At 34.7% G+C, this 15,522-nt stretch overlaps 1 protein-coding gene and 1 pseudogene across 1 annotated transcript; both read right to left on the reverse strand.

The window, feature by feature from the left end:
* Positions 1-246: 246 nt before the first annotated feature.
* On the reverse strand, positions 247-1,182 carry LOC143396983 (olfactory receptor 6C76-like). Its single transcript, XM_076852982.1, has one exon. It carries the CDS (start codon positions 1,180-1,182, stop codon positions 247-249), a length of 936 nt encoding a protein of 311 aa, XP_076709097.1.
* Positions 1,183-10,329: 9,147 nt separating this feature from the next.
* Positions 10,330-15,053, reverse strand: LOC143398490 (olfactory receptor 6C65-like; annotated as a pseudogene).
* Positions 15,054-15,522: the final 469 nt, after the last annotated feature.

Below are 15,522 nucleotides of genomic sequence, written 5' to 3' on the forward strand. Positions count from 1 at the left end.
GCATTAATACTAAATATCATTTTTCTCTCATTCTCATTTTTGTGACATTAACACATGTTGAGGATTTTCAGCACACATAAATGTAAAATGGTGGCTGTGCCAATGAAGATCAAAATGAGAAACCTGACAAACAAAACATTCTGGAAAAAGAAGTGGATTTTGGAAGACAATGGACAAATGGAAGAATACTAGTACTGCATTAGATATCAGGTTCTATTTACACTTAGGCACTATATTTCTTTATCATTAAAATTTACTTGACCAGCATTTTTTGAGAAAGTTCTTAAAAGATTGTTTGACCTGCTGGTTCCGTAAGGAGTAAATAAAAGGATTTAACATGGGGGCAATAGAGGTATTGAGCACAGCAATGCCCTTGGTCAAGGCTTCTCCTTCTTTGGCTGAAGTTTTGACATATATGAAAATGCAGCTTCCATAAGAAATGGAGACAACAATCATGTGTGAGGAGCAAGTGGAAAAGGCCTTTTTCCTTTGCTCAGCAGAGGGGATTCTCAGAATTGTCTTAATGATGAACACATAGGACAGGATCACTAATGTTAAGGTTGTAATAAGAGTTAATATTGCCAGGATAAATGCCAAGAGCTCTAGTAAGGATGTGTCTGTGCAGGAGATCAGGAGCATAGGAGAGGTGTCACAGGTGAAGTGGTCAATGATGTTGGAATCACAGAAATCCAGTTGTAGTCCCATGATCACAGGTGGAAAGATGATGAGGAAGCCAGTCAGCCAAGAACCAAGGACAAGCAGGGTGCAGACCTTGCTGTTCATTATTGTTGTGTAGTGCAGAGGCTTGCAGATAGCCACATAACGGTCATAGGACATGGCAGTCAAAAGGAAAAATTCTGTTGCACCAAGCAATATGAAGAAAAACACCTGGGCCATGCAAGAATTGTAGGAAATGGTCTTATCCCCTGTTGTGATGCTGACAAGGTATCTAGGAATAGTAACTGTGGTGAATGAGATTTCTAGGAAAGAGAAATTCCTGAGGAAGAAATACATGGGTGTTTTTAGGTGCAAGTCTACCAGAGTGAGGGTGATAATTGTTAAGTTTCCAGTAATGCTCAGTATGTAGGTGAAAAGTAGAAAGAGAAAAATGAAAAGATTGAGTTTTGGGTCATCTGTTAATCCCAGAAGAATGAACTCAGTTGCAGATGTATGATTTTTCATTTCCTATTGTTCCTTTCTTCCAGGTCTAAAGATGAAAATAAAAACCAATTCTTTAATAAGTTTAGGACAGACTTTTCATCACTTTTTCTGAGTCAGAAAACATAAAAGGCCTGTAAAGAAATAATAAATTAATCAACAAAATACACTAAATTTGGAGACTGAGGTTGTAGCTCAGTGGTAGAGCACTGGGTTGGATTATCAGCACCACAGAAAAATAAATAAACAAAGATACTGTGTTCATCCACAACCAAAACAAAATATTTGAAAAAGAAGATGCACTAAATTTGGAAAGCATACATAAACCACACCAAAATAATCTATGTCTGTTACCTGCAGTGTACATCTCCATCCATTTAATATCAAGTTAGTTTCTTCATAGGTTTAAAAACTGCATCTGCATAAGAAAATTATATTGTTAAATGTGCCCTACTTTCCTTTAAATATCTGACCATGTGTGTGTAAAAACTAAGTAAAACATCTTAAAATAGAAAATATTTGTTGTTAAAATACTGTTGCAATGAGCACATGTTCTGAATTTCTGAAAGTGAAAACTTTTGGAGTGTGTTTCTTAATTTTCCATGATACTAAGTATCATTCTTACTGGCATGGAGAATTAATAATTTCACAAATGAATCACGACAAGGAAAAGTATTATTTATGTAATTCTAAAGAAGCAAACTCAGGGGGCAGGGGATGTGGCTCAAGCGGTAAGGTGCTCGCCTGGCATGCGTGGGGTGCTGGGTTCGATCCTCAGCACACATAAAAATAAAATAAAGATGTTGTGTCCTTCAAAAACTGAAAAATAAATATTAAAAATTCTCTCTCTCCTCTCTCTCTCTCTCTTTAAAATAAAAAGAAGCGAACTCAGAATTTTACAATGTATTAAAATTTTTCCTTTTGAATTCAATAATAATTTATCACTGTATAGATGAATTTCTGAGGGCCAAAGTTAAGTGATGTAGGTTATACAATGATTAGAAAGGAGAAAAAAAATAAATGAAGCAAGAAATTTAAAAATGCACTTAACATTGAGATAATCCCACATGGTAGCAGTTTAATGCTGAATCCCAAATGCTAGGTTACTTTACCTTGAGTGACAATGTTGGATGCTCTGCTTTCAGATCTTTATATACACATCTCAGTCTGTGCCTACCTCTGGTTTTCTTGCATAATGACAAACTTAAGTAGCATATGGATGGAATTTGGGCTGATGATGTTTGCTATGTACAGTGAACCTGCTTGTAGGAATGCTCCACTAAAAACATTGCTAACATCACAGAGGCCCCAATGGGATTGGGACATGGCCTCCAGTACTGTCAGAAGGTCCTATAACCAGACCTGAGCAAAGAATCCAAGAAGTTCTGCTGTTTATAGTCTGGGAAGGAGCTTGTGAACTCTTGAGAAATCTGGTGTTCTGGGCGGTGGCAGGAGCTCTAAGGGCAGTCCCAAGTAATCAATTCATGTTAAGTCTGAAAGTGAGTTCCTCAGGTAGCTTTTCAAAATTGTCATTGAGTAAAAGTGTTTCTGGTATCAACTTATTATTTAGGAGTAGATGTATGAGTCTGGAAATGGAGATGGCAGGAGAAAAATGGACAGTTTAGAACTGGTTACAGGGAAGGATTTCAGAGCCAGAGATCATGCTTTCATGGGATGTAGAAAAGCTGGGGATGTGGCTCAAGCGGTAGCGCGCTCACCTGGCATGCCTGCGGCCTGGGTTCCATCCTCAGCACCACATACAAATAAAGATGTTGTGTCTGCTGAAAAACTAAAAAATAAATATTAAAATTCTCTCTCTCTCTCTCTCTCTCTCGCTCTCTCTCTCTCTCAAAAGAAAAGAAAAGCTGTGCAAGAGAGAGAGATGGAAGAAAGGAAAGAAGGAAGGAAAGAATATAGGAAGGGATAAGGGGAGAGAGAAAAAGAGTGGCTGAGAAAGCAGGAAAGAAAACAATGGAATTGTTTAGGTATTTGGAGGAAATACTTACAGATAAATAGACTTGATAAAGGTGTATATTTTGTTTGTGAATCAACTGAAACTAATTAAGAGAGGTTTCATTTCATGAATGAGAATCAAGGAGCAATAACAATGGAAAAGAGGTAAGCTATTATGCATATGAAATAAAATTGTTGAGATGATTAACAGTAAAGGAATATTCCAAGGTTGTATGATCCAAAACATATATTGTGTGCCAAAATTTCTTTAAAAAGAACAAAGTCCTGACCCTAGGTGCTAAGAAACCTGAAATACATTTTACTTGGCTCTCAGTAAGTATTGTTCAAATAAAGATGAGCTGTATTTTTTTTATTGCTTTGCTCACCTTCCAGTTAGAAAACTTAGTTTTATAAATATTCTTTCTTAAATAAACAAGCTAGTTTTATTTGCTTTTTTTCCTCCTCCAAACAGACACAGGGGATTCTTGTTGGAGAGAAGAATTAAACTGTCTCGGGAGACCATGGTACTGATGACAGCACCCTAAAGAAAAGCTGAGTAATTTTAATTAGGCACTTTTCGAAATTGTATTTTTTTCCTCAATATTAAATGAAAGAAAAGTGTACAATACTAGCCACAACAAGGAAGAAATGACAGTCTTGACTTTCCTTGGACTTCATATTGTTCATATTCTTTTCTTTCAACCTGAAACAAATACCTGCCAAACAATATTTATTTATTTATTATAAATAAATAAAGATATTGTAATATAATACCACTTCATGGGAACATGTAAAAAAGCAGAAAATAGAAAGAGGAGAGGCCATAGAATATTGTTAGTTATGATTTCATTGCTCTGACCAATGAATAGGATAGGACATTTATTTTGGATGACTGTTTCATAGGTTCAGACCATGGATGGTTGATTCCATTGCAGTGGGTCTGAGGTGAGATGGAGCATCATGGCATAAAGGTGGGGGGAGCTGATAACTTCATGGCAAACAAGAAGATCAATAGATCGATCGATCTATCTATCTATATCTATCTATATCTATATCTATCTATATCTATATATATATATATATATACAGAGAGAGAGAGAGAGAGAGATATCAATCATCCCCAGGCATTGAGGACAAAATATAAACTCCAAAGTCATGCCTCCAGTGACCCACTTTCTCCAACCACACCCCTCCCATTTATATAGTAAGTACACAGTTAATACATTCAATTTAAGATGGCTTGATTAGTTCACTATTCTCATAAGCTCATCACTTTATCTCTGAATATTTCTGTAATTGATTCAGGAGCTTTAGAGGGATACTCCATATCCGAACCATAACATATTAACTGTTCCCGTTATATTCTTATTTTTTGATAGGAAAAATATTCATACGTATTTCAGGAAAGATAAAGTTAGTACATAATCACATCAGCAAGTTACAATAAAAATTGAGAGTATAATATAAACATAAAACTCATGATATATATATATATATATATATATATATATATATATATATATATGAAAAAATTCCTCATATATCATTTACTTCTTTTCTTTAATTTTTTTTAGTTATAGATGAACACAATATCTTTATTTATTTATTTTTATCTGGTACTGAGGATCAACCCCAGTGCCTCACACATGCAAGGAAAGTGCTCCACCCTCTTAGCCCCAGCCCCAGCCCTCATTTACTTCTATACTCCATGTTTTCATAAATAATTGAAAATATACTCTACTGACATATGTATCCAAAAGAACAAATAAAAATAAAAAATATTGTTCCTTTCACATTAGAAACCAAGCAAGCATAGTTTATATCCTGATTTCATTTTCTTATTTGTGATTTTTCTATTGGACAATTTAGGGTCTGGTTCATCATTTCAGATGCTGAATTCTTTGAGTACAGTATGTATGATATATATGCTGAATTTGAATTATTTTTGTCCTAAGAATTGTGTTGTATCTATCTGGATGTGTGCTATGGAAGATGAATCTATGGAAGTGGGGGAGAAATACTGGTGACTTACATTGACTCTCTTATTTTCAGAGAATGGTCAATGAAGGACAGAATTTTTCTAACCAAAATTTAAAAAAAAAAAAAAAGGTATCTTTCCCTGTTGAGAGCCAATGGCCAGGTCAAGATGGTGCCTGGCATTTTGCCAGAAGGGGCGGTTCCTGCTGCCTTGGGTGCCCGCTATTTTTGAGCTCTGGCAGAGTTCCTAGAGAGTTCGAGTGGGTTGGTTGCGTTCTAGTTGAGCTCTCCGAGAGTTCCTGGAGGGTCGGGTGGGTGGCGTTCCATGAGTTCAAAAATAAAGTTGATTCCTGCTTGAATCTACAAGTGGCTCGACCTCCCAGCAGACTGCGGCATTTCCCATTTCTTGTGTTTTTAATTTTCTGGGTAGCACTGATGTTCTTTTGGGAGGACGTACATTCTAGTTAAATGCAATTACAAATTACTGAAGGTGTCTTGAATGCATTTGAGGAGTTAGGGAGAACAGATGAAAAGAGGGACATGAGACTGGATATTTTCTGATTTAATCTGACATAGGTCATTAGCATAATGAATTTCAGGTTTCCAATTAAGAAGCATGGGAATAACAGATAATGGGGTTCATGTTCTACCATGATACTCAGCTAAAACAGAATATGTAACTTTGAATAACAGGGAGCATTTGGATGGCTGGTTGTCATGAGTATGGTAAAAATGTTTTCAGATACTGAGGCAAGTGGTAAAGGCCAGATAAAACCTAATAACTTGAATGTACCTAAAGAAGCTTCCTCAGCCTGGTGCTAATATCAGCTACAGAATTCCTCACCTTTGACCAGTGGGAATGCACATTAAAAATAAATAAAATGTCTTTTGCTTTCTTTTTATTTCTTTTCTTTCCATTTTTGTTTTTATAAACATTCACATTAAAGAAAGTATACAGAGCTAAATCTCTGAAAAACATCTACTGGAAAAGAGTAATTCTGTCAACTATATTAGGGACACTGCTTCATGAAAATTAATGAGAATTGGAAAAATGCTAAAATTAGCTATCACTAAAATTCAAAACATATACTGTAGATGACAGAAAAATAACAGTGGGGACTCAAGGGTCAGTCCCTCCACTGAAGAAACCATTAAGATGGTAAAACTGACAGAATCAATTTTTTAAAAACCATTCTGTTATCTAATAAAACATCTCTCAGCAGTTAGAGGAGTGGCTAAGGAAGAAAAGACCTCAAAAGCTTGGGAAGAAAATTCCCTGGAGACAATAGCTGACATTCCTGGGGCAGCTTGCTGGCCCTAGAAGACTAATATAAAACTTGTAGTTAAATTAATACTGCATTGTGTGTTTTTTTGTTGTTCATTTTCTCCAGCCTGGAGGTTTTCAGAGGGACTGGTATGGAGGCTGATCTCCGTTTCAATGACCTTGAACTGGAGTCTGTTTTTAGGTGGTAGAAGTGGCTACCGAGAAATTTAAAGATATATATTTCCTGTAGCTGCCTGAGATGAAGGACAATGAATGGGATAACCAGAGGATCTACCCAGAGGAAAAGGAAAAGAGAGGCTTAGGATGGATCTCCTTGGGGGAAAATAGCTCATAAGACCCATCTTATAAACAACACAGGCAGGAGTGAAACATCCTTCCCAAGGCCAAAAACTTGTTCATAAAGACCTGGGTGCCCTGCACATTCACCTCTGGCAGATGTATGTGCTCCTTGAAGCAGGAGGCAAATGTTAAGGTGCAATTGGAGGCAGTTTGACTTAGGGTTGGAAGTCCTCATCTGAGAGTCAAGATTCAGAACCAGGAAAAATCATTTTTCTCTTTAGCTTCAGACATTAGAAGAAACAAACAAAAAGCTCAAGCCACTCACTGACTAATGAGATAGAAAAATAGGGACTTCTCTGATCACACTTGATAGTGAATACACTATTATTAAAAGTAATTTCTTAAAGTCTGTAAATCAATAAATAAAGCAACAACTGGTTGAGAGGAAAGATTCTGACTTCCAGAATAACCACATTATACTATAAAAAATGTCCACTTTTTAGAAACAGTGACAAGGCTTATAACTGATGTGATTCTGCAATCTGTATACGGGGTAAAAATGGGAGTTCATAACCCACTTGAATCAAATGTATGAAATATGATATGTCAAAAGCTATGTAATATTTTGAACAACTAATAATAATAATAAAAATAAATAAATAAGTAAATAAGAAAGTATGGTCTATTCACTGGACATTGGTAGTGGCAAATATAGAAGAAAGAAATTGACAGGATCTGACCCTCAGAAAATGAAGACATTGAACATACTAGATGATGACTTCTTCTTCAGTGTCTAATTGTGTTCAAAGAGTTCAGTTAAACTATGGAGTAAGAACATCAAGAAATCAGAAGAATGAAAAATATATGGAACATATCAATCAAGTGATCAAAAAATGAGATAGAAATTTTTGAATCTGCAAGGTATAATAACTAATATGAAAAATCAGAAGACTTCAAAAGCAGTTTTAGCACCCATGGAAAGAATCAATAATCAAATATGGGATAATTAAAATAACCCTGTCAGAAGTGACCCATAAAATAAATGAAAAAAAAAAAAAAAAAGGAACACAGCCTACTGGACTTATAGGACAGTATCAAGTGTACCTAAATATGTATTATGGGAAACCCAGAAGGAAATAGAAAGGGGCAAAGAGAGTATTTCAAGAAATCATCTTTAGAATTCCCAAATTTGAGGGGGAATATGGATTTACATATCCAGAAGTTCACTGAATTTCATCCAGTTAGGAAAAAATCAGAGAAAAGTGCAGTGAGATACTTTAAAATCCAGTGTCTGAAGTCGTACCATTTCTGGTTCTTTATTCCACCAGCTCTTAGAAATGAAAATATTGACAGGTAGAAGTAATACACACCTGAAGGCCAGCTACTCTGGAATTGAAGGTGGAAGATTGTAAATTCAAGATGAATTTTCTTAATTTAGCAAGACCCCATCTCAAAAGAAAAACAAATTCTTTTGAGGTTGGGAAATATTGCTCAATGAGAGTATCAATGGTAGAGCTTCCCTGTGTTCAATACCCAGACTTGCAAATAAAGAAAGGAAGGAAGAAAGAAAAACAGAAAGCAAGGAGGAAGGAAGAAAGAAAGGGATATATTTCCTAACAATTGTACTGATTTTCACTTATTGACTTATGGAATAAACTTATGCAGATAAATTTTGATTGATTCAGACTATCAAATTTTGCCCAATCAATATCTTTTGTCTCTCTCTATATATTTCTATGTATCTCTATATTTTGCATTACTTGTACACATACTATATGCATAATATTAAGATTTATTATGCCATTTAACATTTACATTTCTTTTCTACATTCAGATATTCTCCTTTGCATTTCAGCTGGAATATTTTAGTCTTAGAAAAAGTCTCATATTTTGTCATTTCTTTGTCAATTGTGTCCTCTTATTGGAATTCATAGACAAACAAAATAATTATGTTTAGTTTTATTATGCATATCATAATATATTACCAATGATTGGCATGCTCTTATTTGAAGAAAAGATTTGGTATGATATCACTTATCTGGTTGTTAGTTACAAGACAAAATAACTTGTAAGAGTGTACAATGATGAAAATATATTATTTAAAAGGCAGAAATTTTCAATAATATGTATATATTGAAAAAAAGTCATGAGTACAGGAAAAACATTTTTTTTCAATAACCTAAATTTTTGTAACAGGATAGAGCCACAGTAGTAAGCTTTTCAAAATCCTCATAGGCAGTCATTGAACAATAAATTATCCAAACATAATAAAACTGATTTTATTTGAAATTAATCTAACAACTATTCAAAACACCTGTTATCAGATATAAAGATGGAAAAGAGCAGATTGAATTACAACTTGGTCCTACTGTGGTTGAATTGCAAACATTGCCTTCTTATGAACTTAAGTTTGGATAAAACCAACAAAACCATTGTATAAAAATAAATCGTGTGAATAAAATCTGCAATAAAGTCTACTGTATGATTTATTATTATTATTATTATTATTATTATTATTATTATTATATTCAGTTGCACTACAAAATTTATGTCTTAGCATTTTCGGATAAACATGTCATTGTTACATATTTAGCAGCTGCTAAGAGCCATAGCCAAGTAGTATGATGCATGCAATTTTTGGTTGAAAGGTGATGCCAGGAAGCCATTGAGATGATATGATTGTGTTAAGATCTGCATTCACATGGATATTAGACCCCTGCTGTTCACCTCAGCCTGCTATGGGACTCCTGGAGAGTTTCCATTGTTTGGGTAAGTGTGGTAGGAGGGAATTCCAGAGGCGGGATTTCCTGTTGGTGTCCAGGAGAACACGTGTGTGGGTCGGAGCATTGGCGGCAGTTTCAAAAATAAAGTTTGCTCCTGTTTGAGTGGCTCGTGATTTTGTGCCCAACCAGACTGCAGCAAGCAGCACATCGTTTCTCTATTCCCATAAGCACTGAAGGAGCTAAACTTCGCAGTACCATATTGCTTAAGTCATATCTACATCAATAAGTGCAAAGCAAACTCATCCTTACATGGAATCTCTAAAGTGACTACTGGAAAAATAAAAGGCCTAGTCAAGCAAAGAAAGAAATGAACAGAGAATTCTGCAATGCCTAGAAAACTCAACTCTTTGATGCTTAAGAAGAGATCTCAGTGAACGTCCCAATTCTAAAAGAAGTTGCTATCAATTTAGCAGAACATTTCTTGTAAGCACGTGAAGTCAATATTTTTTTTGTCAAGAAATATGGATGTTTTAAATACTCATACTTTCAGAAAAAATTGTTGATTTTAATTTGTTTTTGATTATACATATTTTTCTTTCTCTAGATACTTGTTTGAAAGACTCCTTGTTTTCATTGAGAAGAAAAAAGAAACAAAATGGTGAGGATTTGAATGAATATAAAAGGCAGTGTTCCACAGTCTATGAAATGATATCATCTGTGCATGCATTTCTGTAGAAGAATATTGTAAAGTGGTGAATGATGAATACTGCACAAAATTTTCTTCTTACAAGTTTGAAACTATAACTAACAAATTGTAGAGGAAAGATTTATACCAAACTGTGAATATTTTAAACATTCCTAATTCCACATTGTCCAAAGTGTGTGTGTGTGTGTGTGTGTGTGTGTGTGTGTGTGTGTATAAAGAATAACATCATACAAACACAGGAATACAATTTAAGGCATCATCGGTGTATCAGAATTTTGAGAACTGCAAGGATGATAGAATGCAAAACGGTTTAATCTGATATAAAAATAAAAGAAGATAACATCACATTTAGCAATACCAAAGGCAAGACAGGTTCTTTCCAAAAACGAACTATCAAACAACCTCTCCACAAAAAAACCTCTAGGGTGAAATCCAGACTCAGAATTGACAAATTAAAAGAAAACAACAAGTTATGGTGTCAACCATCAGTGTAGTTCATTAAAGATGTATCCTGGTGAGAATACTGGGGCCTGCTAGAAATCTCAAAGTCACTCTTGCTGGAACTTTGAAATTAGAGTAAAAAAGCATTAAACAACATACACTACGACAATGAAGGATTTAATTCACAAAAAGATACAAGCTCTATGAAATAAATAACAGAAGAAAATATACATGATACAGGAACCATCGGAGAGAGAAGAAGATATAGAAACATACTAGAAGACATTTACTCACAGAAGAGTTTACTCTAGCCCTCTACTTATGCCCTTGGAAAAGTAATTTTCACAGTGGCTTGATGATCATTATTAAGCTTCAGCTTCTTGTTCAAAGAAAAGTTCTTCAATGATCCTAAAACCTGAATTTTGGAATTTTCATTAAATGTCATTCTCATTTAACATCAAAAATTTCATACTTAGGAAATTTTCAGGACATGTAAATGTAAAATGATAACTATGCCAAGTGAGATCAAAATGGAAAGATGAAGCAAACAACCTTCAGGAACAGGCCATTGATTAGGGAGTGGATGCCCAAATATCACAATGTTGATATGGCATTGCCTATGAGGTTCCTTTAATGTCCAGGCAATTAATTTCTGTACCCTTGAAACTTGTTTGACAAACATTTCTTGACCAAGTTTTTAAAGGATTGTTTGACCTGCTGGTTCCTTAGGGAGTAAATAAAAGGATTTAACATGGGGGCAACAGAGGTATTGAGCACAGCAATGCCCTTGGTCAACTCTTCTCCTTCTTTGGCTGAAGTTTTGACATACATGAAAATGCAGCTTCCATAAGAAATGGAGACAACAATCATGTGTGAGGAGCAAGTGGAAAAGGCCTTTTTCCTTTGCTCAGCAGAGGGGATTCTCAGAATTGTCTTAATGATGAACACATAGGACAGAATCACTAATGTTAAGGTTGTAATAAGCGTTAATATGGCCAGGATAAATGCCAAGAGCTCTAGGAAGGATGTGTCTGTGCAGGAGATCAGGAACAAGGGAGAGGAGTCACAGGTGAAGTGGTCAATGATGTTGGAGTCACAGAAATCCAGTTGTAGTCCCATGATCACAGGTGGAAAGATGATGAGGAAGCCAGTCAGCCAAGAACCAAGGACAAGCAGGGTGCAGACCTTGCTGTTCATTATTGTTGTGTAGTGCAGAGGCTTGCAGATAGCCACATAACGGTCATAGGACATGGCAGTCAAAAGGAAAAATTCTGTTGCACCAAGCAATATGAGGAAAAACACCTGGGCCATGCAAGAATTATAGGAAATGGTCTTATCCCCTGTTGTTATGCTGACAAGGTATCTAGGAATGGAAACTGTGGTGAATGAGATTTCTAGGAAAGAGAAATTCCTGAGGAAGAAATACATGGGTGTTTTTAGGTGCAAGTCTACCAGAGTGAGGGTAATAATTGTTAAGTTTCCAGTAATGCTCAGTATGTAGGTGAAAAGTAGAAAGAGAAAAATGAAAACATTGAGCTTTGGGTCATCTGTTAATCCCAGAAGAATGAACTCAGTTTTAAGTGTTTGATTTTTCATTTCTTACTGTTCACTTCTTCCAAGAGTAAAAATGAAAATTGGAATCAATTCTTTAATGAGTTTAAGACTACATTTTCATCACATCTCCTGAGTTTGAAAACACAAAAGGACTGTAAAGAAACAGCAAATTAATCATCAAAATGTACTAAATACTGAAAATATACATTAACCACAATAAAATAATCTATATCTGTTACCTACCTTATACATCCCCAACCATTTAATATAAAGTTAGTTTCTTGATAGGTTTAATAAGATCATCTGCATAAGAAAATTATACTTATCAAATATGCCCTATATTTCTTTAAATATCTGACCTTATTTGTGTAAAAACTAAGTAGAAAATTTTAAAATGTAAAATACTCTTTTGTTGTTAAAGTGCTATTCCCATAAACACATGTTTTGAATTTCTGAACATGAAACATTTTGAAGTGTGCTTCTTAATTTTCCATGATACAAAATATCACTCTTACCACTATAGAGAATTAATAATTTCATAAATAAATCAGGATAATGAAGAGTATTATTTACCTAATTCTAAAGAAATAAACTCAGAATTTTCAAAAGTATTAAAGCTTTTCCTTTCTGAATTAAATAATAATTTACCACAGTATAGATGAATAAATTACCACAGTATAGATGAATTGTATGTTATACAATAATTAGAAAGGCAAACAAATAAAGGAAGACATAAAAAATGCACTTACATTGAGATAATCCCACATGGTAGCAGTTTAACACTGAAACCCAAACGCTAGGTTGCTTTTCTTTGAGTGACAATGTTTGATGCTTTATTTTCATATCTTTGCATACACTTTTCAACTTGTGCCTGTCTCTGATTTTCTTGCATAATGACAAACTTTTGTAGCATATTGATGAAATTTGGGCTGATGATCTTTGCTATATTTAGTGAACATGCTGTAGGAATTACTCCATTAGAAAAATCTATTGCTAACATCAGAGAGGCTCTGATGGGATGGGGACATGGTGTCAAGTACTCAGAGAAAATTCTACAACCAAACCTAAGTATCCAAGAAGTCCTGTTGTTTATGGTCTGGGAAAGAGTTTGTGACCTGCGGAGAAATCTGGTGTCCTGGGCAGTGGCAGAAGCTCTCCATGCAGTCCCAAGTAGTCAATTCATGTTTAGTCCAAAAAGATAGCATTACAAAATTGTCATTGAGTAAAAGTTTCTCTGGTACCAATTTATTTTTTAGGAATAGAATTGTGAGTTTGGGAATTATGAGCTTTGGAAATGGCAGTAGAAAAATGGACAGTTTAGCACTTGTTACAGAGAAGAATTTCAGAGCCGGAAATCATGTTTTCATAAAATATGAAAAAGCTATTAGACAATAAGAATGTAAAAGGGAGGAATGAAGAAAAGAAAAAAAGAAGGACAAAAAGAGATAGGGAGGAAGAGAGAGAATGATGAGCAAGGAAAAAGCAGGGAAAAAATGGAATTCTTTCAATATTTTTGGGCAGTACTTACAGAGAAATAGAGGTGATAAAGGTGTAAATTTTCCTTTTCAATTCACTGAAACTTAGTACCTAATCAATATACATCCCATATAATGAATAAGATTCAAGGATCAATAGCTGTGGAAAACAGGTGAACTTCATGGCATATGAAATAAATTGTTGAGAGGATTAACAATAAGGACTATCTCAGGATGTGCCATCCAAGACCAGGTATTTGGTATCTTGTTTGCCAAAATTTCTTTAAAATAAAAAGAGTCCTGACCCTGGAAGCTAGTAAACCTGAAATATATTTTACTTGGCTCTTGGCAAGTAATGTTTAAAGAAAGGTGGGTTGTATTTTTTTTTTTTTTTTACTTTGTTAACCTTCCATAAGAAAACTTGGTTTCAAAAATATTCTTTTTTAAATAGACAAACAGGTTTTATCTTCTTTTTTTGTTTACTACTCCAAAATGACACAGGGGATTCTTGTTGGAGACCAGAACTGTAATGTCTCCAGAGAGCATGGTACTGATGAGAGCACCCTAAAGAAAAGCTGAGTAATTTTAATTAGGCACTTTTAGAAATTATGTTTTTTTCTCAACATTAAATAACAGAAAACTGCCCAATGCTAGCAGCATCGATGAAGAAATGACAGTCTTGAGTTACTTTGGACTTCATATTGTCAATCTTATTTTTTTTAACTTGAAACAAATGTCTGCCACATAATATAATCTTCATTTCATAGAAACATATCAAAAAGCAGAAAATAGCAAGAGGAGATACCTTCAGAATATTGTGTTAGTCAGCTGTTGGTTACTCTGACCAAAATATCCAACAGGAACAATTAGAGGGTAGAATATTTGTTTGGATGACAATCTCATAGGTTCAGACCATGGTTGGCTGATGCCATGGCTGGGGTCTGAAGGGAGATGGTGCATCATGGCAGAAGGATGTGGTGGGGAAGAGATGCTGACTTCCTGGCAAACAGAAAATATATATATACATATATATGTATATCTGTGTGTTTGTGTGTGTTAGGGAGGGAGTGTATCCAGGCACTGAGGACAAAAGCCATGCCTCCAGTGACCTACTTTCTCCCCACACCCCATTCACTTATATAATAACCACCCAGTTAATCCTTTCAAATTAGGATGACCTCATTTGTTCACCACTCCCATACACTGATCATTTTGTATCTCAATATTTTTCACTGATTTAGGAGCTTTTTGCAGACATCTCCTATAAAAACCACAACAAATATTAACTGTGTCATTCAGATTATTATTTGTTGATTGAAAAAATTTTGACTATATATTTTAGGCTAGATTAAGTTAGTAGATAGGCACATCAGCAAGTTAGAATGAAAACTAAGAATATAATATAAACATAAAACTCATGAAATTGATCTCTTAAAAAAATCAAATATTGTTTTTTCTGTACTCTGTCTGGGTCAATATGTGAAAATACACTCTACCGGCATGTGTATCTAAAAAAGAACAAATAAAAAATATCATTCCTTTCACATTAGAAATCAAACAAGCTAAGTTTATGTGCTGCTTTTATTGTCTGTCTGATTTTTCTGTTGGACAATTTAGGGTCTGGTACATTGTTCCAACTACCGAATTCTTTGAGTACAGTATGTTTGATAGGTATGCTCAATTGGAATTGTTTTTGTTCTCAGAACTGTGTTGTATCCACATGGATGTTCTATGGCAGATAAATCTATGGAAATGAGGGGGAAATACTGGTGATTTAGATGAATTTGCTTATTTTAAAAGAATGTTTAATGAAGGAAAGGATTTTTCTAACCAAAAAAATGTATCTCCTCACTTTACTGCTTTTTAATTGATTCTTTTTAGTTATATATAATGTTAGGGTTCATTTTGACATAGTATGAAAGCATGGAATATAATTTGCTCTAATTCAATCCCCCCTGTTTCCCCTTTCCA

Source organism: Callospermophilus lateralis, chromosome 4 (assembly GCF_048772815.1).
Source record: "Callospermophilus lateralis isolate mCalLat2 chromosome 4, mCalLat2.hap1, whole genome shotgun sequence".
Lineage (NCBI taxonomy): Eukaryota > Metazoa > Chordata > Mammalia > Rodentia > Sciuridae > Callospermophilus > Callospermophilus lateralis.

Coding starts and splice junctions, on each gene's coding strand:
- LOC143396983 (XM_076852982.1), bottom strand. CDS start 1,182: ATGAAAAATCATACATCTGCAACTGAGTTCATTCTTCTGGGATTAACA.